The following is a 26,289-nucleotide window of genomic DNA, read 5'->3' as shown; positions in this document are numbered from 1 at the left end:
TTATGGTTTGCAATTGTGAATTTGTGGAATTCCCTGCCACAGAGGGCAGTGGAGTGGATTTAAGAGAGAGTGAGATAGAGCTCTAGGGGCTAGTGGAGTCAAGGGATATGGGGAGAAGGCAGGCACGGGTTATTGATAGGGGACGATCAGCCATGATCACAATGAATGGCGGTGCTGGCTCGAAGGGCCTGCACCTATTTTCTATGTTTCTATATTACTGGCTGATGCTAACTTCCTGTTGCAGAAATGCTTCAAAGTACAATGAATCTGAAATATTCCCAAACCTCAGCAGTTTGCATTGCAGAAGGCAAAAATGGCCACTGTTCATATTGCTATGTGAAATGCGCAACGTTGCATGTCAACTTGATTGGGCTTGGCTACGATGGCATCCACACTTGGATAGCAAAAACTGCAAATGTAACCACTTATCAGGTTAGGCAGCATTTTTGGAGAATGATTGACCTAAAATGCTACTTAGTCTCTCTTCCCAAATGTCGACTAATCTGCTAGGTATTTACAGCATTGTCCTAGAATTTAGTTTAGTTTAGAGACACAGCGGGAAACAGGCCGTTCGGCCCACTGTGTCAGCGCCAACCAGCGATTACCGCACACTAACATTATCCTAGGGACAGTTTTCAATGATACCAAGCCAATTGGCCTACATACCTGTATGTCTCTGGAGTAGGGGAGCAAACCAGAGCTCCCAGAGAAAACCCACGCAGGTCGTGGGGGAGAACATACACATTCCGTACAGCCAAGCTCGGAATAGTCCGCTTAGCTGACAGACATGATTAATTGGTCAGATAACAGATGATCACCAAGAAAATGCAGCCACTTCTCAAAAGGAGAAGGGAAGAAAAGCTGTGAGAAAAATAATAGATGGAACAGAAAGTGCATTAAACAGCTAAAATCATCCTAAATATTCCCACGAACTTCACCTTAAACGCATACCCTCTGGCTTTCGATTCTCCCACTCTGGGCAAGAGGCTGAATATTGGTGTTGTTCAATATTTTAACATACACAGAGAGGTAGCAAGAAACGGGGTGCTAAAGAAGAGTTTGTGTGAGACACTTCCCCAAAGGTTCTTCTCCAAAGCATGGAAGGCTCCTTTAGAATGGGAGATGGGGAAGATTCAGTTGAAATTGGGCACCAAACACAGGATGTTGGAGAGAGTGAATCTAGACTGTTTACCAAAGATGATAATTCAACTTGCTCCTATCCTTAAAAAACATCAGCATCCTGAATTTCATTTCTTACAATCATACTGTGTGAAATAGGCTTGCTCAGCGCAGGCTGAATGGAGGACTTTTCTGGCCTGCAGGGATTTTGTTAATTATTCAAAGACACAGAGCTGGGTATGATACAGATTTTTTATTTCCTCTAGAGTGGAGATGATGAAGACTATCAGAGGATTTTCAGAAAGAAAATCAAGCCTCGTCTGAAGTCAGAAGATGGTATAGAGGCACCAGATCAAGATGACATGTCTTCCAGTGTACGTATCACCAGAAAGGTCATTACACGCACAGTTCATGTGACTAATCCCACAGCTATGACAGATGTAGACATCCACAGTCCAGAATTTAAAATAAAAGTCCCACGGCATGAGCAAGTCAGTATTGAAGGATCAGGACCAAGGCTGGAATCATCAGAGATGGATATGGATGTTAATCTCGCGGGCGCGGAAGGTTTAAAATTTCAAATGGGAGATGGTCAACGGACAACACACACCATGCACATTGTAAAAACAAAAGTTGTAGAGGTGACTGGACCTGATACAGAACATGGCCAAACTACTTTCCACATGCCGCAGATCAACTTGGCAGGTGGAACAGTGCAAACATCCAACCTTGATGTCAAATTTGCAAACACAGACATGGGTAGGTCTGCACCAAATGTTGATGTCAGTCTCCCAAAGACGAGTATTGGCTTTTCAGACCCAAACGTTACAACAGGTATGCAAGTGGCTGCCATTGATACAACAATAATGAAACAAAATGTTCATACTGAAGATTCAGATGGAAAAATCAGCACGCATTCAATCAAGATGCCAGCGTGTACTATTTCTGAAATGCACATTGAAAGCAAATTCCCAGAAGGCGATATTAAAGCAACTGGAACCAAGATCAAAGGTAATGTTGAAATGCATGATACAGATCTGGCTTCTGGTAAAATCAGAAAACCACAATATAAGATTTCAGGAGTCAATGTTTCAGAATCAAAATATCATATCTCTTATCCAGATCTGGAAATCGAACAAACAAAAGTGACAGAAGAACTTGACGCCCCAAAGATCACTTTTGAGCGTGACATTAAAGTTCCAAATGTGAATATTAAAGGCACCAAAGTTGAGACAACTGCAATGAAACAAAGTGGCCTCAAGTTTGAAGCGCCATCTACACATTTTGCCAAGCAACAGGCTCCAGATTTGAATCTCAAGGGCCCAAAGGTGAAAGGAGAACATTGCATTCAAATGCCTTCTGCAAATACAGAGGTGAGGATCAAAGGTCCTAAGGTGGATGTGGATATGCCAGAGGCTGAGATTGAAGGGCGCAGTGCAATGTTCAATTTGCCAAGATTCAAAACACACAAATTCCAAACTAGTGGGTTGAAGCTGGAAGGTCAAGATGTGAACATTGATGCCAATCCTCCCGAGGTAGATGTTAACCTATCAGGACCCTCGTTGAAAGGAGAAGCTCAAATGCCAAATGTCAATGTTGAGGGAACCGGTAAAATATCGGGAGCAAAATTTGGTATGCCAGGATTCAATGTCTTAGCACCTAAAACAGGAATGGCCGATTATAATCTGGACTTTAAAGGTCCAAAAGTGGAAGGAGATATTGCCGTTCCTGATGTAAATCTGAAAGGTGACATTAAGGGCCCAAAAGTAGATTTTAAAGGCCCCAAAGTTCAAATTGAGGAAACTGATATAAAAGGAAGTGGAGCCCAGTTTTCAATGCCACATATGAACTTGCCCAAGGTTCAGGCTCCTGAAATTGATTTGAATTTCAGAGGCCCAAAACTGGAAGGGGATCATGGTATTGGTGTACCTTCGGGAAAGGTGGAGAAAGAGCTCAAAGGACCTCAGGTAGATCTTGATGTGGGCGTATCAGGAGCAGGAGGTACAAAGTTTGGCCTGCCAAAACATAAACTGCCCAAATTCCACATGGATGGGTCCAAAGTGGAAGTTCCAGTTGTCCACATGGGTGGGAACATTTGTGGCGCTGATGTTAAACTCTCTGGATCAAAGCTAGGAGGGGATGTTAAAATACCAGATGTAGATGTTGAGGGAACTGGTAAAATAAAGGGCTCAACATTGAAAGGGGACTTGGCTTCTGGAAAGGTGGAGGGAGGGATCAAAGCACCTAAGGTTCATGTTGACATGGATGTGCCAAGCGGTGATGTTGGAGGTGTCAGTGGAAACATGCGCGTGCCAAAATTTAAATTGCCCAAATTCCAAATGAGTGGGTCTAAAGTGGAATGTTCAGATTTGGACTTTGATGTGGATATTCCAAGTGGCGACATTAAACTATCTGGACCCAAGCTAGAAAGAGATGTTGAAATGCCTGATGTAGATGTAGACGTTGAGGGAGCTGTTAAAATCACAGACCCTAAATTCAGCATGCCAGGATTCAATCTGTCAGCACCCACGATAGGAATGCCTGATGTTAATCTGGACCTCAAAGGAACAAAAATAGGCCAAATCGAAGTCCCCGATGTCAAATTAAAACGTGATATCAAGGGCCCAAATCTCGATATTAAAGGTCCCAACGTTAATATCGAGACACCTGACTTAAAGGGAAGAGGAGTTAAGTTTTCACTGCCATCGATGCATTTGCCCAAGATAGAGGCACCAGACATTAACTTGAATTCCAGAGGTTCAAAACTGAAAGGAGACTATGGTGTTGACATGCCTTCTGGAAAGTTCGAGGGAGAGATCAAAGGACCTAAGGTTGATGTTGATGTGGATATGCCACAAGTTGATGTTGAAGGAGATGGTGGAAACTTCAGCTTGCCAAAGTTTAAATTGCCCAAATTCCACATGGGTGGTTCAAAAGGAGGTCCAGATGTGGGAGTTGACATGAATCTTCCTGAGGCCGATGTTAAACTATCTGGACCTAAGATAGAAGGAGATGTTAAAATGCCCGATGTAGATGTAGATGTTGAGGGTGCAGGGAAATTCAAAGGCCCAACATTCAAAACCCCAGGATTCGATGTCTCAGCACCCAAGATACGAATGCCTGATGTGGACCTCAGAGGTCCAAAAATGAGAGGAAATTATGACGTGGATTTGCCGTCTGGAAAGGTGGAGGGCAAGATCAAAGGACCCAAGGTTGATGTGGATGTGCCAGGGGGTGATGTGGAAGGAGGCGGTGGAGGATTCAGCGTGCCAAAATTTAAATTGCCCAAATTCAGAATGGGTGGGTCTAAAGTGGAGGGCCCAGATATGGACATTGATGCAAATATTCCTAGTGGTGACATTAAACTATCTGGACCCAAGCTGGAAGGCGATGTCGAAATGCCTGATGTAGATGTAGATGTTGAGGGAGCTGGTAAAATCAAGGGATCTAAATTCCACATGCCAAAATTCAATCTCTCAGCACCCAAAATAGGAATGCCTGATTTCAATCTGGGCGCCAAAGGTCCAAAAGTGGAAGGAGATGTTGGTATTCCTGATGTTAACCTGGAAGGTGACATTAAGGGTCCGAATGTCGACATTAAAGGCCCCAGGGTTGATATTGAGACACCAGATGTAAATGGAAGCAAGGGCAAGTTTTCAATGCCATCCATCCATATGCCTAAGTTTCATGCACCAGATATTGATTTGAATTTCAAAAGTCCAAAAGTAAAAGGTGACTATGATGTTGAAATGCCTTCTGGAAAGTTCGAGGGAGAGATCAAAGCACCTAAGGTTGACGTTGACATGGATGTGCCAGGGGGTGATGTTGAAGGAGTCGGTGGAAAGTTCAGCTTGCCAAAATTTAAAAAGCCTAAATTCCACATGGGTGGATCTAAAGTAGAAGTTCCAGATGTGGACATTGATGCAAACATTCCTGAGGCTGACGTTAAACTATCAGGACCTAAGATACAAGGAGGTGTTGAAATGCCTGATGTAGATCTAGACATTGAGGGTGGCAGTAAAATTAAGGGACCTAAAATCCATATGCCAAAATTCAATCTCTCAGCACCCAAAATAGGAATGCCTGATTTCAATCTGGGCGCCAAAGGTCCAAAACTGGAGGGTGATGTTGGTATTCCTGATGTTAACCTGGAAGGTGACATTAAGGGTCCAAGTGTTGACATTAAAGGCCCCAGAGTTGATATTGAGACACCAGATGTAAAAGGAAGTGGATTCAAGATGTCAATGCCTTCCATCCACATGCCTAAGTTTCAGGCACCAGACCTTGATTTGAATTTCAAAGGTCCAAATCTAAAAGGAGACTATGATGTTGAAATGCCTTCTGGAAAGGTGGAGGGTGAATTCAAAGGACCTAAGGTTGATGTGGATGTGGATGTGCCACAAGTTGATGTTGAAGGAGATGGTGGAAAGTTCAGCTTGCCAAAGTTTAAATTGCCCAAATTCCACATGGGTGGTTCAAAAGGAGGTCCAGATGTGGGAGTTAATATGAATCTTCCTGAGGCCGATGTTAAACTATCTGGACCTAAGATAGAAGGAGGTGTTAAAATGCCCGATGTAGATGTTGAGGGTGCAGGGAAATTCAAGGGCCCATCATTCAAAACGCCAGGATTCGATGTCTCAGCACCCAAGATACGAATGCCTGATGTGGACCTCAGAGGTCCAAAAATGGGAGGAAATTATGACGTGGATTTGCCGTCTGGAAAGGTGGAGGGCAAGATCAAAGGACCCAATGTTGATGTGGATGTGCCAGGGGGTGATGTGGAAGGAGGCGGTGGAGGATTCAGTATGCCAAAATTTAAATTGCCCAAATTCCGAATGGGTGGGTCTAAAGTGGAGGGCCCAGATATGGACATTGATGCAAATATTCCTAGTGGTGACATTAAACTATCTGGACCCAAGCTGGAAGGCGATGTCGAAATGCCTGATGTAGATGTAGATGTTGAGGGAGCTGGTAAAATCAAGGGATCTAAATTCCACATGCCAAAATTCAATGTCTCAGCACCCAAAATAGGAATGCCTGATTTCAATCTGGGCGCCAAAGGTCCAAAAGTGGAAGGAGATGTTGGTATTCCTGATGTTAACCTGGAAGGTGACATTAAGGGTCCGAATATTGACATAAAAGGCCCCAGAGTTGATATTGAGACACCAGATGTAAATGGAAGCAGGGGCAAGATTTCAATGCCATCCATTCACATGCCTAAGTTTCATGCACCAGATATTGATTTGAATTTCAAAAGTCCAAAACTAAAAGGAGACTATGATGTTGACATGCCTTCTGGAAAGTTCGAGGGAGAGATCAAAGGACCTAAGGTTGATGTTGATGTGGATGTGCCACAAGTTGATGTTGAAGGAGATGGTGGAAAGTTCAGCTTGCCAAAGTTTAAATTGCCCAAATTCCACATGGGTGGTTCAAAAGGAGGTCCAGACGTGGGAGTTGACATGAATCTTCCTGAGGCCGATGTTAAACTATCTGGACCTAAGATAGAAGGAGGTGTTAAAATGCCAGATGTAAATGTAGATGTTGAGGGTGCAGGGAAATTCAAAGGCCCAACATTCAAAACGCCAGGATTCGATGTCTCAGCACCCAAGATACGAATGCCTGATGTGGACCTCAGAGGTCCAAAAATGGGAGGAAATTATGACGTGGATTTGCCATCTGGAAAGATGGAAGGCAAGATCAAAGGACCCAAGGTTGATGTGGATGTGCCAGGGGTTGATGTGGAAGGAGGCGGTGGAGGATTCAGCATGCCAAAATTTAAAATGCCCAAATTCCGAATGGGTGGGTCTAAAGTGGAGGGCCCAGATATGGACATTGATGCAAATATTCCTAGTGGTGACATTAAACTATCTGGACCCAAGCTGGAAGGCGATGTCGAAATGCCTGATGTAGATGTAGATGTTGAGGGAGCTGGTAAAATCAAGGGATCTAAATTCCACATGCCAAAATTCAATCTCTCAGCACCCAAAATAGGAATGCCTGATTTCAATCTGGGCGTCAAAGGTCCAAACGTGGAAGGAGATGTTGGTATTCCTGATGTTAACCTGGAAGGTGACATTAAGGGTCCGAATGTCGACATTAAAGGCCCCAGAGTTGATATTGAGACACCAGATGTAAATGGAAGCAAGGGCAAGTTTTCAATGCCATCCATCCATATGCCTAAGTTTCATGCACCAGATATTGATTTGAATTTCAAAAGTCCAAAAGTAAAAGGAGACTATGATGTTGAAATGCCTTCTGGAAAGTTCGAGGGAGAGATCAAAGCACCTAAGGTTGATGTTGACATGGATGTGCCAGGGGGTGATGTGGAAGGAGGCGGTGGAGGATTCAGCATGCCAAAATTTAAAATGCCCAAATTCAGAATGGGTGGGTCTAAAGTGGAGGGCCCAGATATGGATATTGATGCAAATATTCCTGAGGCTGACGTTAAACTATCAGGACCTAAGATACAAGGAGGTGTTGAAATGCCTGATGTAGATCTAGACATTGAGGGTGGCAGTAAAGGCAAGGGATCTAAATTCCACATGCCAAAATTCAATCTCTCAGCACCCAAAATAGGAATGCCTGATTTCAATCTGGGCGCCAAAGGTCCAAAAGTGGAAGGAGATGTTGGTATTCCTGATGTTAACCTGGAAGGTGACATTAAGGGTCCGAATGTCGACATAAAAGGCCCCAAAGTTGATATTGAGACACCAGATGTAAAAGGAAGTGGATTCAAGATGTCAATGCCTTCCATCCATTTGCCCAAGTTTCATGCACCAGACCTTGATTTGAATTTCAAAGGTCCAAATCTAAAAGGAGACTATGATGTTGACATGCCTTCTGGAAAGGTGGAGGGTGAATTCAAAGGACCTAAGGTTGATGTGGATGTGGATGTGCCACAAGTTGATGTTGAAGGAGATGGTGGAAAGTTCAACTTGCCAAAGTTTAAATTGCCCAAATTCCACATGGGTGGTTCAAAAGGAGGTCCAGATGTGGGAGTTGACATGAATCTTCCTGACGCCGATGTTAAACTATCTGGACCTAAGATCGAAGGAGGTGTTAAAATGCCAGATGTAGATGTAGATGTTGAGGGTGCAGGGAAATTCAAAGGACCATCATTCAAAATGCCAGGATTCGATGTCTCAGCACCCAAGATACGAATGCCTGATGTGGACCTCAGAGGTCCAAAAATGGGAGGAAATTATGACGTGGATTTGCCATCTGGAAAGGTGGAAGGCAAGATCAAAGGACCCAAGGTTGATGTGGATGTGCCAGGGGTTGATGTGGAAGGAGGCGGTGGAGGATTCAGCATGCCAAAATTTAAAATGCCCAAATTCCGAATGGGTGGGTCTAAAGTGGAGGGCCCAGATATGGACATTGATGCAAATATTCCTAGTGGTGACATTAAACTATCTGGACCCAAGCTGGAAGGCGATGTCGAAATGCCTGATGTAGATGTAGATGTTGAGGGAGCTGGTAAAATCAAGGGATCTAAATTCCACATGCCAAAATTCAATCTCTCAGCACCCAAAATAGGAATGCCTGATTTCAATCTGGGCGTCAAAGGTCCAAAAGTGGAAGGAGATGTTGGTATTCCTGATGTTAACCTGGAAGGTGACATTAAGGGTCCGAATGTCGACATTAAAGGCCCCAGAGTTGATATTGAGACACCAGATGTAAATGGAAGCAAGGGCAAGTTTTCAATGCCATCCATCCACATGCCTAAGTTTCATGCACCAGATATTGATTTGAATTTCAAAAGTCCAAAAGTAAAAGGTGACTATGATGTTGAAATGCCTTCTGGAAAGTTCGAGGGAGAGATCAAAGGACCTAAGGTTGATGTTGACATGGATGTGCCAGGGGGTGATGTGGAAGGAGGCGGGGGAGGATTCAGCATGCCAAAATTTAAAATGCCCAAATTCAGAATGGGTGGGTCTAAAGTGGAAGTTCCAGATGTGGACATTGATGCAAACATTCCTGAGGCTGACGTTAAACTATCAGGACCTAAGATACAAGGAGGTGTTGAAATGCCTGATGTAGATCTAGACATTGAGGGTGGCAGTAAAGGCAAGGGATCTAAATTCCACATGCCAAAATTCAATCTCTCAGCACCCAAAATAGGAATGCCTGATTTCAATCTGGGCGCCAAAGGTCCAAAAGTGGAAGGAGATGTTGGTATTCCTGATGTTAACCTGGAAGGTGACATTAAGGGTCCGAATGTCGACATTAAAGGTCCCAAAGTTGATATTGAGACACCAGATGTAAAAGGAAGTGGATTCAAGATGTCAATGCCTTCCATCCATTTGCCCAAGTTTCATGCACCAGACCTTGATTTGAATTTCAAAGGTCCAAATCTAAAAGGAGACTATGATGTTGACATGCCTTCTGGAAAGGTGGAGGGTGAATTCAAAGGACCTAAGGTTGATGTGGATGTGGATATGCCACAAGTTGATGTTGAAGGAGATGGTGGAAAGTTCAACTTGCCAAAGTTTAAATTGCCCAAATTCCACATGGGTGGTTCAAAAGGAGGTCCAGATGTGGGAGTTGACATGAATCTTCCTGAGGCCGATGTTAAACTATCTGGACCTAAGATCGAAGGAGGTGTTAAAATGCCAGATGTAGATGTAGATGTTGAGGGTGCAGGGAAATTCAAAGGCCCATCATTCAAAATGCCAGGATTCGATGTCTCAGCACCCAAGATACGAATGCCTGATGTGGACCTCAGAGGTCCAAAAATGGGAGGAAATTATGACGTGGATTTGCCATCTGGAAAGATGGAAGGCAAGATCAAAGGACCCAATGTTGATGTGGATGTGCCAGGGGGTGATGTGGAAGGAGGCGGTGGAGGATTCAGCATGCCAAAATTTAAAATGCCCAAATTCCGAATGGGTGGGTCTAAAGTGGAGGGCCCAGATATGGACATTGATGCAAATATTCCTAGTGGTGACATTAAACTATCTGGACCCAAGCTGGAAGGCGATGTCGAAATGCCTGATGTAGATGTAGATGTTGAGGGAGCTGGTAAAATCAAGGGATCTAAATTCCACATGCCAAAATTCAATCTCTCAGCACCCAAAATAGGAATGCCTGATTTCAATCTGGGCGCCAAAGGTCCAAAAGTGGAAGGAGATGTTGGTATTCCTGATGTTAACCTGGAAGGTGACATTAAGGGTCCGAATGTCGACATTAAAGGCCCCAGAGTTGATATTGAGACACCAGATGTAAATGGAAGCAAGGGCAAGTTTTCAATGCCATCCATCCACATGCCTAAGTTTCATGCACCAGATATTGATTTGAATTTCAAAAGTCCAAAAGTAAAAGGAGACTATGATGTTGAAATGCCTTCTGGAAAGTTCGAGGGAGAGATCAAAGGACCTAAGGTTGATGTTGACATGGATGTGCCAGGGGGTGATGTGGAAGGAGGTGGTGGAGGATTCAGCATGCCAAAATTTAAAATGCCCAAATTCAGAATGGGTGGGTCTAAAGTGGAGGGCCCAGATATGGATATTGATGCAAATATTCCTGAGGCTGACATTAAACTATCAGGACCTAAGATACAAGGAGGTGTTGAAATGCCTGATGTAGATCTAGACATTGAGGGTGGCAGTAAAGGCAAGGGATCTAAATTCCACATGCCAAAATTCAATCTCTCAGCACCCAAAATAGGAATGCCTGATTTCAATCTGGGCGCCAAAGGTCCAAAAGTGGAAGGAGATGTTGGTATTCCTGATGTTAACCTGGAAGGTGACATTAAGGGTCCGAATGTCGACATAAAAGGTCCCAGAGTTGATATTGAGACACCAGATGTAAAAGGAAGTGGATTCAAGATGTCAATGCCTTCCATCCATTTGCCCAAGTTTCATGCACCAGACCTTGATTTGAATTTCAAAGGTCCAAATCTAAAAGGAGACTATGATGTTGACATGCCTTCTGGAAAGGTGGAGGGTGAATTCAAAGGACCTAAGGTTGATGTGGATGTGGATGTGCCACAAGTTGATGTTGAAGGAGATGGTGGAAAGTTCAACTTGCCAAAGTTTAAATTGCCCAAATTCCACATGGGTGGTTCAAAAGGAGGTCCAGATGTGGGAGTTGACATGAATCTTCCTGACGCCGATGTTAAACTATCTGGACCTAAGATCGAAGGAGGTGTTAAAATGCCAGATGTAGATGTAGATGTTGAGGGTGCAGGGAAATTCAAAGGCCCATCATTCAAAATGCCAGGATTCGATGTCTCAGCACCCAAGATACGAATGCCTGATGTGGACCTCAGAGGTCCAAAAATGGGAGGAAATTATGACGTGGATTTGCCATCTGGAAAGGTGGAAGGCAAGATCAAAGGACCCAAGGTTGATGTGGATGTGCCAGGGGTTGATGTGGAAGGAGGCGGTGGAGGATTCAGCATGCCAAAATTTAAAATGCCCAAATTCCGAATGGGTGGGTCTAAAGTGGAGGGCCCAGATATGGACATTGATGCAAATATTCCTAGTGGTGACATTAAACTATCTGGACCCAAGCTGGAAGGCGATGTCGAAATGCCTGATGTAGATGTAGATGTTGAGGGAGCTGGTAAAATCAAGGGATCTAAATTCCACATGCCAAAATTCAATCTCTCAGCACCCAAAATAGGAATGCCTGATTTCAATCTGGGCGCCAAAGGTCCAAAGGTGGAAGGAGATGTTGGTATTCCTGATGTTAACCTGGAAGGTGACATTAAGGGTCCGAATGTCGACATTAAAGGCCCCAGAGTTGATATTGAGACACCAGATGTAAATGGAAGCAAGGGCAAGTTTTCAATGCCATCCATCCACATGCCTAAATTTCATGCACCAGATATTGATTTGAATTTCAAAAGTCCAAAAGTAAAAGGTGACTATGATGTTGAAATGCCTTCTGGAAAGTTCGAGGGAGAGATCAAAGCACCTAAGGTTGATGTTGACATGGATGTGCCAGGGGGTGATGTGGAAGGAGGCAGTGGAGGATTCAGCATGCCAAAATTTAAAATGCCCAAATTCAGAATGGGTGGGTCTAAAGTGGAGGGCCCAGATATCGATATTGATGGAAATATTCCTGAGGCTGACGTTAAACTATCAGGACCTAAGATACAAGGAGGTGTTGAAATGCCTGATGTAGATCTAGACATTGAGGGTGGCAGTAAAGGCAAGGGATCTAAATTCCACATGCCAAAATTCAATCTCTCAGCACCCAAAATAGGAATGCCTGATTTCAATCTGGGCGCCAAAGGTCCAAAAGTGGAAGGAGATGTTGGTATTCCTGATGTTAACCTGGAAGGTGACATTAAGGGTCCGAATGTCGACATTAAAGGTCCCAAAGTTGATATTGAGACACCAGATGTAAAAGGAAGTGGATTCAAGATGTCAATGCCTTCCATCCACATGCCCAAGTTTCATGCACCAGACCTTGATTTGAATTTCAAAGGTCCAAATCTAAAAGGAGACTATGATGTTGACATGCCTTCTGGAAAGGTGGAGGGTGAATTCAAAGGACCTAAGGTCGATGTTGATGTGGATGTGCCACAAGTTGATGTTGAAGGAGATGGTGGAAAGTTCAGCTTGCCAAAGTTTAAATTGCCCAAATTCCACATGGGTGGTTCAAAAGGAGGTCCAGATGTGGGAGTTGACATGAATCTTCCTGAGGCTGATGTTAAACTATCTGGACCTAAGATCGAAGGAGATGTTAAAATGCCCGATGTAGATGTAGATGTTGAGGGTGCAGGGAAATTCAAAGGCCCATCATTCAAAATGCCAGGATTCGATGTCTCAGCACCCAAGATACGAATGCCTGATGTGGACCTCAGAGGTCCAAAAATGGGAGGAAATTATGACGTGGATTTGCCATCTGGAAAGGTGGAGGGCAAGATCAAAGGACCCAATGTTGATGTGGATGTGCCAGGGGGTGATGTGGAAGGAGGCGGTGGAGGATTCAGCATGCCAAAATTTAAAATGCCCAAATTCCGAATGGGTGGGTCTAAAGTGGAGGGCCCAGATATGGACATTGATGCAAATATTCCTAGTGGTGACATTAAACTATCTGGACCCAAGCTGGAAGGCGATGTCGAAATGCCTGATGTAGATCTAGACATTGAGGGTGGCATTAAAGGCAAGGGATCTAAATTCCACATGCCAAAATTCAATCTCTCAGCACCCAAAATAGGAATGCCTGATTTCAATCTGGGCGCCAAAGGTCCAAAAGTGGAAGGAGATGTTGGTATTCCTGATGTTAACCTGGAAGGTGACATTAAGGGTCCGAATGTCGACATTAAAGGCCCCAGAGTTGATATTGAGACACCAGATGTAAATGGAAGCAAGGGCAAGTTTTCAATGCCATCCATCCATATGCCTAAGTTTCATGCACCAGATATTGATTTGAATTTCAAAAGTCCAAAAGTAAAAGGAGACTATGATGTTGAAATGCCTTCTGGAAAGTTCGAGGGAGAGATCAAAGCACCTAAGGTTGATGTTGACATGGATGTGCCAGGGGGTGATGTGGAAGGAGGCGGTGGAGGATTCAGCATGCCAAAATTTAAAATGCCTAAATTCCACATGGGTGGATCTAAAGTGGAAGTTCCAGATGTGGACATTGATGCAAACATTCCTGAGGCTGATGTTAAACTATCAGGACCTAAGATACAAGGAGGTGTTGAAATGCCTGATGTAGATCTAGACATTGAGGGTGGCATTAAAGGCAAGGGATCTAAATTCCACATGCCAAAATTCAATCTCTCAGCACCCAAAATAGGAATGCCTGATTTCAATCTGGGCGCCAAAGGTCCAAAAGTGGAAGGAGATGTTGGTATTCCTGATGTTAACCTGGAAGGTGACATTAAGGGTCCGAATGTCGACATTAAAGGTCCCAAAGTTGATATTGAGACACCAGATGTAAAAGGAAGTGGATTCAAGATGTCAATGCCTTCCATCCACATGCCCAAGTTTCATGCACCAGACCTTGATTTGAATTTCAAAGGTCCAAATCTAAAAGGAGACTATGATGTTGACATGCCTTCTGGAAAGGTGGAGGGTGAATTCAAAGGACCTAAGGTCGATGTTGATGTGGATGTGCCACAAGTTGATGTTGAAGGAGATGGTGGAAAGTTCAGCTTGCCAAAGTTTAAATTGCCCAAATTCCACATGGGTGGTTCAAAAGGAGGTCCAGATGTGGGAGTTGACATGAATCTTCCTGAGGCTGATGTTAAACTATCTGGACCTAAGATTGAAGGAGATGTTAAAATGCCCGATGTAGATGTAGATGTTGAGGGTGCAGGGAAATTCAAAGGCCCATCATTCAAAATGCCAGGATTCGATGTCTCAGCACCCAATATACGAATGCCTGATTTTAATGTGGACCTCGGAGGTCCAAAAATGGGAGGAAATTATGACGTGGATTTGCCGTCTGGAAAGGTGGAGGGCAAGATCAAAGGACCCAAAGTTGATGTGGATGTGCCAGGGGGTGATGTGGAAGGAGTCGGTGGAGGATTCAGCATGCCAAAATTTAAAATGCCCAAATTCAGAATGGGTGGGTCTAAAGTGGAGGGCCCAGATATGGACATTGATGCGAATATTCCAAGTGGTGACATTAAATTATCTGGACCCAAGCTAGAAGGCGATGTCGAAATGCCTGATGTAGATATTGAAGGAGCTGGTAAAATCAAGGGCTCACAATTCAGAATGCCAGGATTCAATATCTCAGCACCTAAGATCGGAAAGCCTGATTTTAATCTTGAGTTCAAAGGTCCAAAGGTGGGAGCAGATGTTGATATCCCTGAAGGTGACTTTAAGGGCCCAAATGTCGACATTAAAGCACCCAAAGTTAATATTGAGGCACCAGATGTGAAAGGAAGTGGAGGCAAGATTTCATTGCCATCCATCCACTTGCCCAAGATTCAGGCACCAGAACTTGATTTCAGTCTCAGAGGCCCAAAAGTAAAAGGTGACTATGATGTTGAGGTGCCTTCTGCAAACATAGAGGGAGGGATTAAAGCACCGCAAATTGGCGGGGATGTATCTGGGGTAGACGCAGATGGAGGCAGTGGAAAATTCAACTTCCCAAAATTCAAAATGCCCAAATTCCGAATTGGTGGGTCCAAGGAGGGAGGCCTTGACGTGAACCTAGGTGCTAATGTTCCTGGAGCTGATGTTAAGTTATCTGGACCCAAGATGGAGGCAAAGAGTCCAGATGTTGATGTTAGTCTGAAAGCTCCAAAAGTGAAAGGGGATTATGATATTAATGTACCTTCTGGAAAAGTACAGGGTGAGATCAAAGGACCTAAGCTAGATGTTAATATGCCAGGGGCTGATGTTGAAGGAGGCTCTGGAAAGTTCAGCTTCCCAAAATTTAAAATGCCCAGATTCCATGTTGGTGGGTCTAAAGTGAAAGGTCGTGATATAGAAATTGAAGGCCCCAAAATTGATCTTGAAGGACCTGACATAAAAGGTGGTGGTGGCAAGTTCTCAATGCCCAAGATACATGCACCAGATGTTGATTTGAGTTTAAAGAGCCCAAAATTGAAAGGAGACTATGATATTAACATGCCGTCTGGTAAAATAGAGGGAGAGATGAAAGCACCAAAGGTAGACATTGATATGGATGTGCCAGGCACTGAGGTGGAAGGAACAAGTGGAAAGTTTGGCTTCCCAAAATTTAAATTGCCTAAATTCCATATGGGAGGACCTAAAATTGAAGCCCCAGATTTGGACATTAATGCTAAGCTTCCCCAGACAGATGTTAGCCTATCTACACCCAAGCTGGAAGGCGATGTCAAGATGCCTGATGTTGATGTAGATGTTGAGGGAGCTGGTAAAATCAAGGGCTCTAAATTCAGCATGCCAGGATTCAATATCTCAGCACCCAAAATAGGAATGCCTGATTTCAATCTGGGCGCCAAAGGTCCAAAAGTGGAAGGAGATGTTGGTATTCCTGATGTTAACCTGGAAGGTGACATTAAGGGTCCGAATGTTGACATTAAAGGTCCCAAAGTTGATATTGAGACACCAGATGTAAAAGGAAGTGGATTCAAGATGTCATTGCCATCCATCCACATGCCTAAGTTTCAGGCACCAGATATTGATTTGGATTTTAAAGGTCCAAAACTAAAAGGAGACTATGATGTTGAAATGCCTTCTGGAAAGTTTGAGGGAGAGATCAAAGCACCTAAGGTTGACGTTGACATGGATGTGCCAGGGGGTGATGTGGAAGGAATCGGTGGAAAGTTCAGCTTGCCGAAATTTAAAATGCCTAAATTCCACATGAGTGGCCCTAAAGTAGACGTTCCAGATGTGGACATTGATGCAAATATTCCTGAGGCTGATATTAAACTATCAGGACCTAAGATACAAGGAGGTGTTGAAATGCCTGATGTAGATCTAGACATTGAGGGTGGCAGTAAAATTAAGGGACCTAAAATCCATATGCCAAAATTCAATCTCTCAGCACCCAAAATAGGAATGCCTGATTTCAATCTGGGCGCCAAAGGTCCAAAAGTGGAAGGAGATGTTGGTATTCCTGATGTTAACCTGGAAGGTGACATTAAGGGTCCGAATGTCGACATAAAAGGCCCCAGAGTTGATATTGAGACACCAGATGTAAATGGAAGCAAGGGCAAGTTTTCATTGCCATCCATCCACATGCCTAAGTTTCAGGCACCAGATATTGATTTGAATTTCAAAAGTCCAAAACTAAAAGGAGACTATGATGTTGAAATGCCTTCTGGAAAGTTTGAGGGAGAGATCAAAGCACCTAAGGTTGACGTTGACATGGATGTGCCAGGGGGTGATGTTGAAGGAATCGGTGGAAAGTTCAGCTTGCCGAAATTTAAAATGCCTAAATTCCACATGGGTGGCCCTAATGTAGACGTTCCAGATGTGGACATTGATGCAAATATTCCCGAGGCTGACATTAAACTATCAGGACCTAAGATACAAGGAGGTGTTGAAATGCCTGATGTAGATCTAGACATTGAGGGTGGCAGTAAAATTAAGGGACCTAAAATCCATATGCCAAAATTCAATCTCTCAGCACCCAAAATAGGAATGCCTGATTTCAATCTGGGCGCCAAAGGTCCAAAAGTGGAAGGAGATATTGGTATTCCTGATGTTAACCTGGAAGGTAACATTAAGGGTCCGAATGTCGACATAAAAGGCCCCAGAGTTGATATTGAGACACCAGATGTAAATGGAAGCAAGGGCAAGTTTTCATTGCCATCCATCCACATGCCTAAGTTTCAGGCACCAGATATTGATTTGAATTTCAAAAGTCCAAAACTAAAAGGAGACTATGATGTTGAAATGCCTTCTGGAAAGTTTGAGGGAGAGATCAAAGCACCTAAGGTTGACGTTGACATGGATGTGCCAGGGGGTGATGTTGAAGGAATCGGTGGAAAGTTCAGCTTGCCGAAATTTAAAATGCCTAAATTCCACATGGGTGGCCCTAATGTAGACGTTCCAGATGTGGACATTGATGCAAATATTCCCGAGGCTGACATTAAACTATCAGGACCTAAGATACAAGGAGGTGTTGAAATGCCTGATGTAGATCTAGACATTGAGGGTGGCAGTAAAATTAAGGGACCTAAAATCCATATGCCAAAATTCAATCTCTCAGCACCCAAAATAGGAATGCCTGATTTCAATCTGGGCGCCAAAGGTCCAAAAGTGGAAGGAGATGTTGGTATTCCTGATGTTAACCTGGAAGGTGACATTAAGGGTCCAAGTGTTGACATTAAAGGCCCCAGAGTTGATATTGAGACACCAGATGTAAAAGGAAGTGGATTCAAGATGTCATTGCCATCCATCCACATGCCTAAGTTTCATGCACCAGATATTGATTTGAATTTCAAAAGTCCAAAACTAAAAGGAGACTATGATGTTGAAATGCCTTCTGGAAAGTTTGAGGGAGAGATCAAAGCACCTAAGGTTGACGTTGACATGGATGTGCCAGGGGGTGATGTTGAAGGAATCGGTGGAAAGTTCAGCCTGCCGAAATTTAAAATGCCTAAATTCCACATGGGTGGCCCTAATGTAGACGTTCCAGATGTGGACATTGATGCAAATATTCCCGAGGCTGACATTAAACTATCAGGACCTAAGATACAAGGAGGTGTTGAAATGCCTGATGTAGATCTAGACATTGAGGGTGGCAGTAAAATTAAGGGACCTAAAATCCATATGCCAAAATTCAATCTCTCAGCACCCAAAATAGGAATGCCTGATTTCAATCTGGGCGCCAAAGGTCCAAAAGTGGAAGGAGATGTTGGTATTCCTGATGTTAACCTGGAAGGTGACATTAAGGGTCCAAGTGTTGACATTAAAGGCCCCAGAGTTGATATTGAGACACCAGATGTAAAAGGAAGTGGGAGCAAGTTTTCATTGCCATCAATGCATTTACCTAAATTACACGCTCCGGATATAGATTTGAATTTCAGAGGCCCAAAAGTGAAAGGTGACCATGAAATTGATGTGCCTACTGGAAAGATAGAAGGAGATATAAAAGGACCTAAAGTTGATGTTGATGTGCCAGGGATTGATGCTGAAGGAAGCGGTGGAAAGTTCAGCTTCCCAAAATTTAAATTTCCCAAATTCCGACTAGGAGGGCCTAAAGTGGAAGGTCCAGATGTGGACATTAATGCTAAGGTTCCTACTGCTGACATCAAACTATCTGGACCTAAGATGGAAGGAAATGTTGAAATGCCAGAGATGGATGTAGATGTTGGGGGGAAAGTCAAAAGCCCAAAATTCAAAATGCCAGGATTCAATATCAACGCACCAAATATAGGAATGCCTGGCTTTAAAGTGGAAGGTCCAGATGCGGACTTTGGTGCTAAACTTCCAGAGGCAGATATTAAATTAGCTGGACCCAAGGTGGAAGGAGATGTTAAAATACCTGATGTTGATGTTGAGGGTTCTGGTAAATTCAAGAGCCCAAAATTCAAAGTGCCAGGTTTCAATTTCTCAGCACCAAAGATAGGAATACCTGATTTTGATCTTGAGTTCAAGGGTCCAAAAATGGGAGGAGGTGTTGATCTTCCCGATGTCAATTTGGAAGGTGACATTAAGAGCCCACATGTCGATATTAAAGGCCCCAATGTTGAGATTGAAGCACCTAATTTAAAAGGACGTGGAGGCAAGTTTTCATTACCCAAGATCTCTGGTCCCAAGGTAGCTGGTGTTGAAATTCCTGATGTTGATCTAGATGTTGAAGGAGGTTCTAAAATCAAAGGTACAAAACTAAAAATGCCAGGATTTGATATCTCAGCACCCAAAATAGGAATGCCTGATTTTAATTTGGAGCTCAAAAGCCCGAAATTGGGAGGTGACATTGATGCCCCAGATCTTAATATGGAGGGTGACATCAAAGGCCCAAATTTTAATATTAAATCTCCGAAAGTTGATCTTAAAATGCCAGATGTGAAAGAAAGTGGCCCCAAGATTTCACTCCCTTCTGTACATTTACCTCACATAAAAACACCAGACTTTGATTTGGGTTTCAAGGGATCAAAATTGAAAGGCAGTTCGGACATTGACATTTCTTCCCCAAACATTGGTGGAGAAATTAAAGGGCCAAAAATAGACGTTGAAGCACCTGATATTGACTTGGAGGGTACAGGTGGACATTTCCATATGCCAAAGATTAAAATGCCCAAGTTCAAAATAGGTGGCACAAAAATAGACGGGCCTGATGTAGACATTGATGCCAGTGTTCCTAAGGCAAATGTTAAAATTGATGGGGCTGATGTACCTGAAATAAATTTGGATGCAGACAGTAAAATCAAAGGTCCTGGATTTCAAATGCCAGGGTTCAATATCTCGTTACCCAAATTTAAAGGTCCTAATGCAGATGTTAATTTAAAAGGCCCAGAACTAAAAGGTGGTGTTGAAGTCCCTGACATTAATATGGGAGGTGACATCAAAGGCCCAGAGTTTGAAATGAAAGGTCCTAAGGTAGATATTGTGGGGAGTGGAATTAACATTGAGGGACCTGATTTAAAAGGAGATGGACACAAGTTTTCAACACCTGCATTGGACATTGGCTTGAAAGATCACGATTTGAAAGGCACTGCTGACATTAGATCCCCTGGTTTTGGTATTGATGTAAGTGCACCCAAAATAGATGTAGGTGGTGAAGGAGGAGCACACCTAAAAATGCCAAAGATGAAGAAACCAAAATTTGGATTTGGAGTTAAAGGACAAGGAGACATAAGTGCTCCTTCTCTGGATGTAGATGTACCAAGTCCAGATGTAGATGTTAATGTTGATTCCCCAGACATTAGTGTTAAAACAAAGGGGAAAAAGGGGAAATTTAAAATGCCTAAACTCAACATCAAGTCAAAGAAAACGAAGAGTGACCTTGATTTATCCAAACCAGATATAGACATTAAATCCCCACATCTAAGTGCAAGTCTTGGATCATCTGATGAACAGTTAAATATTAAGTCATCAAAACTAAAGAAATCACGTTTTGGAAAAGTAAAGTTATCATTTCCGGATGTTGAATTTGATTTGGCATCACCAAAAGTGAAAGGCGAGTTACCCAATGCAAAGGCCGAAGGAGAATTACAAGTACCCAATGTCAATTTATCATCACATGATATGAAAGGTCCCCATATTGACATTAGAGCACCTGGGATGAATGTCAATACAGATGCTGACTTACAAGGGCCTGGCGTTAAAGTAAAAGGCTCAAAATTTCCTAACGTAAACATCAAATCGCCCAAAATGGCTGATACAAATATGGATATCAATTTGAAGGGCACTGGCCTGAAAGGTGAAGCGTCAGGAAACATAGAAGGGCCAACAATAGGCATAAAGAGACCAGAAATAAATTTTGACGTTGATGCTCCAAATGTGGATATTGAAAAACCAGAAGGTAAATTAAAAATGAAAATGAAGAAGCCAAATGTTACCGTTTCAGGACCAAATGTAAACCTAGATACATCAGGAGGTGCAGAAGGAAAGTTAAAAATGCCTAAAATGAAACTCTCGAGTTTTGGTTTGGGTAGCAAAGCAGGAGAAATAGATACAAATGTTGCTGTCAACCTTCCAAAAGCAGAATTTTCAGGTCCAAAACTCGAAGGTGGCATTGATATGCCATCAACAGATGTCAATATTAGTGCTCCAAAACTGAATCTTGAGTCTCCAGATGTTCGTTTTGGGGGTCTTGAAGGAAAGCTGAAAATGCCTGAATTGAACATCTCTGGTGGTAAAGACAAAGGGTCTGGTCTGAATCTTGGCATTAATGCACCAAAGATAGGAGGTGACTTGAAGACATCGGGTTTAGGTCTGAATGTGGAGGCGCCTGATATGGGTATAAATACTGAAGGTAAAATCAAAGGCCCACAAATTGATATGTCAGCACCTGATGTGAGTGTGGATTTAAAGGATCCACAGCTCAAAGGCAGCATCAACCTCCCTGATCCAAATATCAAAGGAATCTTTAAAGGACCACATATGGATGTGAAAGGTCCTGGTATTGATGTTGATGGGGGAGATTTCAACATTGAAGGTGGGAAAGTAAAGATGCCTCAGATCAACATTCCAAAAGTTGATACTAACATTGCAGGACTGAATGTGAAAGGTGATAACTTTTCAGGGTCTGGAATTTCCGCATCTGATTTTGGCGTTAACGTAAAGGGGCCTACACTAGGTACTAAACTATCTGGACCAAAGATGGACATAAAATCCCCGAAAGTGGAAATTGAAGGGCCAAGTATGAAACTGAATGGAGCAGACGTCAATATTGATGGTCTAAAAGAAAAATTCTCCAGTGCTGCACCTAAAGCTAATATTGAATTTTCCGGGGCTAAGTTTGAAGGAGGTAGTTTAAGTGCTGATGTACCAGTAAAAGGTGGCATTGGAGTGTCCAGTTCCAAAAGTGTTTTTTATGATCCCGAGTTAGATGTCAAGGCACCTGGAATGAGTGCAGACATCAGATCAATTGAACTAGATGTTCCATTGGACAAAATGAAAATACCAAAATTCAAGCCGTCCCAATTTAAAATTAAAAGCCCAAATTTAGAAGAGAGAGAAATTGCAGTGGGTGCCAGAGTTCCTGAAATTACTTCTTCTGCACAAGGTCCAGGTATCAACATCAAAGGACCACAGGCCAGTGTCAACCTGCCAGAAGGCGAGATGGAAAGCACGGGGGTCAAAGTTAAAAAGGGTAAAATTAAAATGCCCAAATTTAATTTCTCCAGGTCAAAGGGGAAAAGTAGTTCAGAAGGATTAGAGGGAGATATCAGTGCATCTGGACCAAAGATTGATATGAAGGGCTCCAAAGGAAGCCTGGGTTTTGGTGATATTGAGGTGGAGAAATCAGAAATATCAATAGCTGGGAAGGATCCTAGCTTGGACATTGCCACTTCCCCTAAAGGGAAGTCAGGAACACTAGATTTCTCTTTATTTAAAGGCAAACGGTCAGAACGTCACAGATCATCATCTCTGAGTGATGAGCATGAACTCTCCCCTTCTTCTCCCAAGGGCAAATTAGAATTTGAAGAGGGGGCTGCGGGTGCAAAAGGCAAAAAGTCTAAGTTGAAATTTGGAACATTTGGAGGCTTTGGAGCTAAATCAAAGGGCTCCTATGAGGTCACTCTCAATGAAGGCGAAGCGGAAGTCGAGGGCAGTGAAATCGCTCTGGTTTCCAAAAAATCCCGTATCCCTTCCACTTCCAGCAGTGACAGCGGATCTCGAGCAGGATTGCGCTTTCCTAAAGTAGAACTAAATATCAATAAGAAAAAATAATAATTATGTAAATATGCCCGTCACTGTAAATAGAAATTAACTGCATTACTTTACATGGAAAAGCCAAGGCATGGAGATCCATTAGACTTCATCCCTATTTCATTTGCAGGTCAAAAGTAGGATGGAATATTTAAAGTGTTGAATTCCTTTTTCTTTAATGCAAGGAATAGAATCGTGTCAGACCTGACCTGCAGATATTTCAGTACACTTCTGTATCAGCTAAAAATCAAATTAAAGTTCTATTACTACAAGCTGAGAGCAATAGCTAACTAGCAGGAAAAAAATAAAACCTATTTTGATACATTTTCTATGTAGCAGTTTATTATTTTCATATATTTGGTAAAATGGAGGTGTTAAGACATGTAATCACTGGTGCTCTCTCTGGCTTACTTTATTCGATAGAGTTGCAGCTAATGTATGAGAGGTTTTACTGAAATTTGACTTCTGATGAAAACACACAGAGACATTGGTAGAGGAAGAATTTAAGCTGTCTTTAGACAAATAGGTTATTGCTTACCCACGTAAGGTGAAATCTGGCAAAAAGACAAATAGCCTCAATTCACACTGTCATAATAGCAGTATTGTCAGGATCCAACAACAATCAGTTTGGCCTGTATCTTTTCTCCGTAAATTATTAGGACTGCAATAAAATATAACATTCTGTTCTGGGTAGTTTAAATTCTTCAGCTTTGTAAATGTGTAAGTGTGTTCTGTGGAACTAGTTAGGGCGTATTTCTACTGTGAATTAGTACATTAACACCACCATCGCTTCCCTGACCCGAGCCACAAATTTGTGGTGATGATGCTGCTGCTGTTGTAATCTTTTATTTCCATATCCTTCTTTCACAAGAGTGAATTACTCACTACTCAACCATCATATATCCAGTTTGGTTGCACTTTAAACTTCCCATCTCCTCCGCGACTTCTCAAAGCCACTCTACCTTCTACCCCTACAATCCGGTGTGGCTCAGTTGAGAAGTGCACTGCCTCATGTGGAACAGCCTAACGGATGTCCAAGATTTTAGGTTGGATTGACCAGTCTGAACCAAATTAGCTGATCGTGTAGGTGTGCTGTTGCAGGAGTCTGGAACATTCAATTTCCTTGCATTGCGAAGCACAATACAAGAGTATATCTTCCCTACATGCAAAATGAAGTCTCACAGTAAAGCAACGCCTTGCTGAGTTCACAGAAAGCACCTAATATCCTTGTAACATAATTAGCAAATTCCTTTTGTTATGAATGGCGAGAATTGTGATTTTGCCAGATATTTTTCTTATCATTTCATTGTTTCACTCAATAATGTTAATAGAATTCTTTTTTCATAATTCTGTCTGCACTTCTGCGGCAAATAGACGATGGGAATGTAAGACAAGTGTGTACCTTGTAAAAATCAAATAAATCGTTCATTACCCTGAATTAAAGGTTGGTCTTTCTTCCTCAATTTTATAAAAATTATTAACCAAATGCCTCGGCCAATACATTGAAACACTCGGAAAGCTCCAACTGGCATTGGGGCTGAGGTACAGAAAATAATTTAGGCAGGATCCCGATCTCTTTTATTCTCAGAGAATTAGTTTAGTTTAGAAATACAGCGCAGAAACAGGCCCTTCAGCCCACAGAGTCTGCACCGATCAGCGATCCCCACACATTAACACTACCCTACACATACTAGTGTACATTTATGCCAAGCCAATTAACCTACAAAGCTGTACATCTTTGAAGTGCGGGAAGAAACCAAAGATCTCGGAGAAAACCCACGCGGTCATGGGGAGAACGTACAAACTATGTACAGGCAGCACCCATAATCAGGATCGAAGCCGGGTCTCTGGCACTGTAAGGCAATAGCTCTACTATGCCACTGTGATGCCCCAGGTGTGTTGAACAAGTTAAATGTTTATATTGGTTGAGGAAAACATTGGTATAACTGAATTTTCATGCCCAACTAACCTTCCAAGTCTTGGGCCCTGAGATTACTGGAAATCTTCCTGCAATCATCACTTTTGTGATTCTGAATGGTCCTATGTCAATCCTATTCAAAATCTCAGCAGCAATGGCACGTAGAGGAGGTGAGGGGTGTTCGGATTAAATGGGCCCAAATGTAAATGTAAACCTTTTTTTAGTTTTAGGCTGTGGGCCGGGGAGCTTTATTCTGCAGTTTCGTGACCCAAGTCACCAAACTACATGAGATTTTCACATATTGTGTACATTTTTTAATATAAATCACCCCTGAAACTCGATATGAAGAAGACATGCACATTTTTATTAAATTAGAGAAAAACCTGAACATTTTCAGGTAATTTTTAGTCCAATCACAAAATCCCATTTCTAGACACTTTTTTGATGCTCAGCCCACAGCCTATTTAGCTTACACATACCACCGAGTCCACGCTAACCAGCGATCCCCGCACATTAACACTATCCTACACACACTAGGGACAATTTACACACATACACCAAGCCAATTAACCTACATACCCGTACGTCTTTGGAGTGGGAGGAAACCGAAGATCTTCGAGAAAACCCACGCAGTCACAAGGAGAACATATAAACTCCGTACAGGCAGCATCCGTACGGACAGGAATCAAAACCAGGTCTCCGGCACTGCAAGCGCTGTGAGGCAGCAACTCTACCGCTGTGCTGTGGCTGCTTGGAACTATGGAAGCTTGGAATAAAACACCTTGCCACAGAAGGTTACGGAGACCGTCATAGATAGATATATTCTTGATTAGTACAGGTAATGGCGAGAAGGCACGAGAATGGGGTTAAGAGGGAAAGATAGATCAGCCATGATTGAATGGTGGAGTAGGCAAAGGACCGAATGACCTAATTCTGCTCTTATCCATTATGACCACTACTACTTACATTCCAAACACAAAGCGGGTACAAGAAAAACCTACACATTCCAGACTAAATTACCCAATAATCACAAGACCTGGAAAATCAATCTTTCCACACCCCTCCCCCATATACTCCTTGATATACTGTATTCGGTCAACTCTGCACTGGCAATTTCAATATTCCACTCATATCTGAAGAATGCCAGATTCATGATGAGATAATATGGAACTGCAGGTGCTGTTGCAAAGGACCAGAGGAACTCAGCGTGTCAGACAGCATCATCGGAGGAAATGGATAGGTGATGTTTTGGGTCAGCACCCTTCTTCAGATAGGAGTAGCCCATTCTCAAACAGGAATGCAGAAATCAGATGAGTAACAGCAGCTAAGCCAGGGAGGAGAAACCAAAACCAAGGGCTAACAATTAACGTTGACACCACTGCGAGCAAAACATGACACAAAGTGCTAGAGTAACTAGGTAGGTCAGGCGGCATCTCTAGAAAATATGGATAGGTGACATTTCAGGTTGGGACCCTTCTTTAGAATCCAAAAGACAACTGAAGGGTTCCGACCTGAAAAGTCATC

The 26,289-nt window shown here is 42.8% G+C and overlaps 1 protein-coding gene and 1 long non-coding RNA gene across 3 annotated transcripts in view; one reads left to right on the top strand and one right to left on the bottom strand.

Moving 5' to 3' along the window:
• Positions 1 to 24,290, top strand: part of ahnak (AHNAK nucleoprotein) — a 35,890-nt gene extending 11,600 nt beyond the window's left edge. The window contains exons 5-6 of one of the 2 annotated variants that reach the window (XM_055665382.1): positions 1,386 to 2,130; positions 2,242 to 24,290. In XM_055665382.1, the coding sequence (XP_055521357.1) occupies positions 1,386 to 2,130; positions 2,242 to 22,868 (21,372 nt within the window). In that variant the 3' untranslated portion in view covers positions 22,869 to 24,290. Of the gene's footprint in view, positions 1 to 1,385 lie in introns of both variants that reach the window. The other variant, XM_055665381.1, reaches the window with a different exon arrangement.
• LOC129715511 (uncharacterized) overlaps positions 1 to 26,289 on the bottom strand; it is a 40,866-nt gene that overhangs the window by 7,380 nt on the left and 7,197 nt on the right. The window lies entirely within an intron of this gene.

This window comes from Leucoraja erinacea, unplaced genomic scaffold (genome assembly GCF_028641065.1).
Source record: "Leucoraja erinacea ecotype New England unplaced genomic scaffold, Leri_hhj_1 Leri_120S, whole genome shotgun sequence".
In the NCBI taxonomy this organism is placed as follows: domain Eukaryota; kingdom Metazoa; phylum Chordata; class Chondrichthyes; order Rajiformes; family Rajidae; genus Leucoraja; species Leucoraja erinaceus.
Note: the sequence above shows the minus strand (reverse complement) of the source record. Positions and strands in the feature narration are given on the sequence as shown.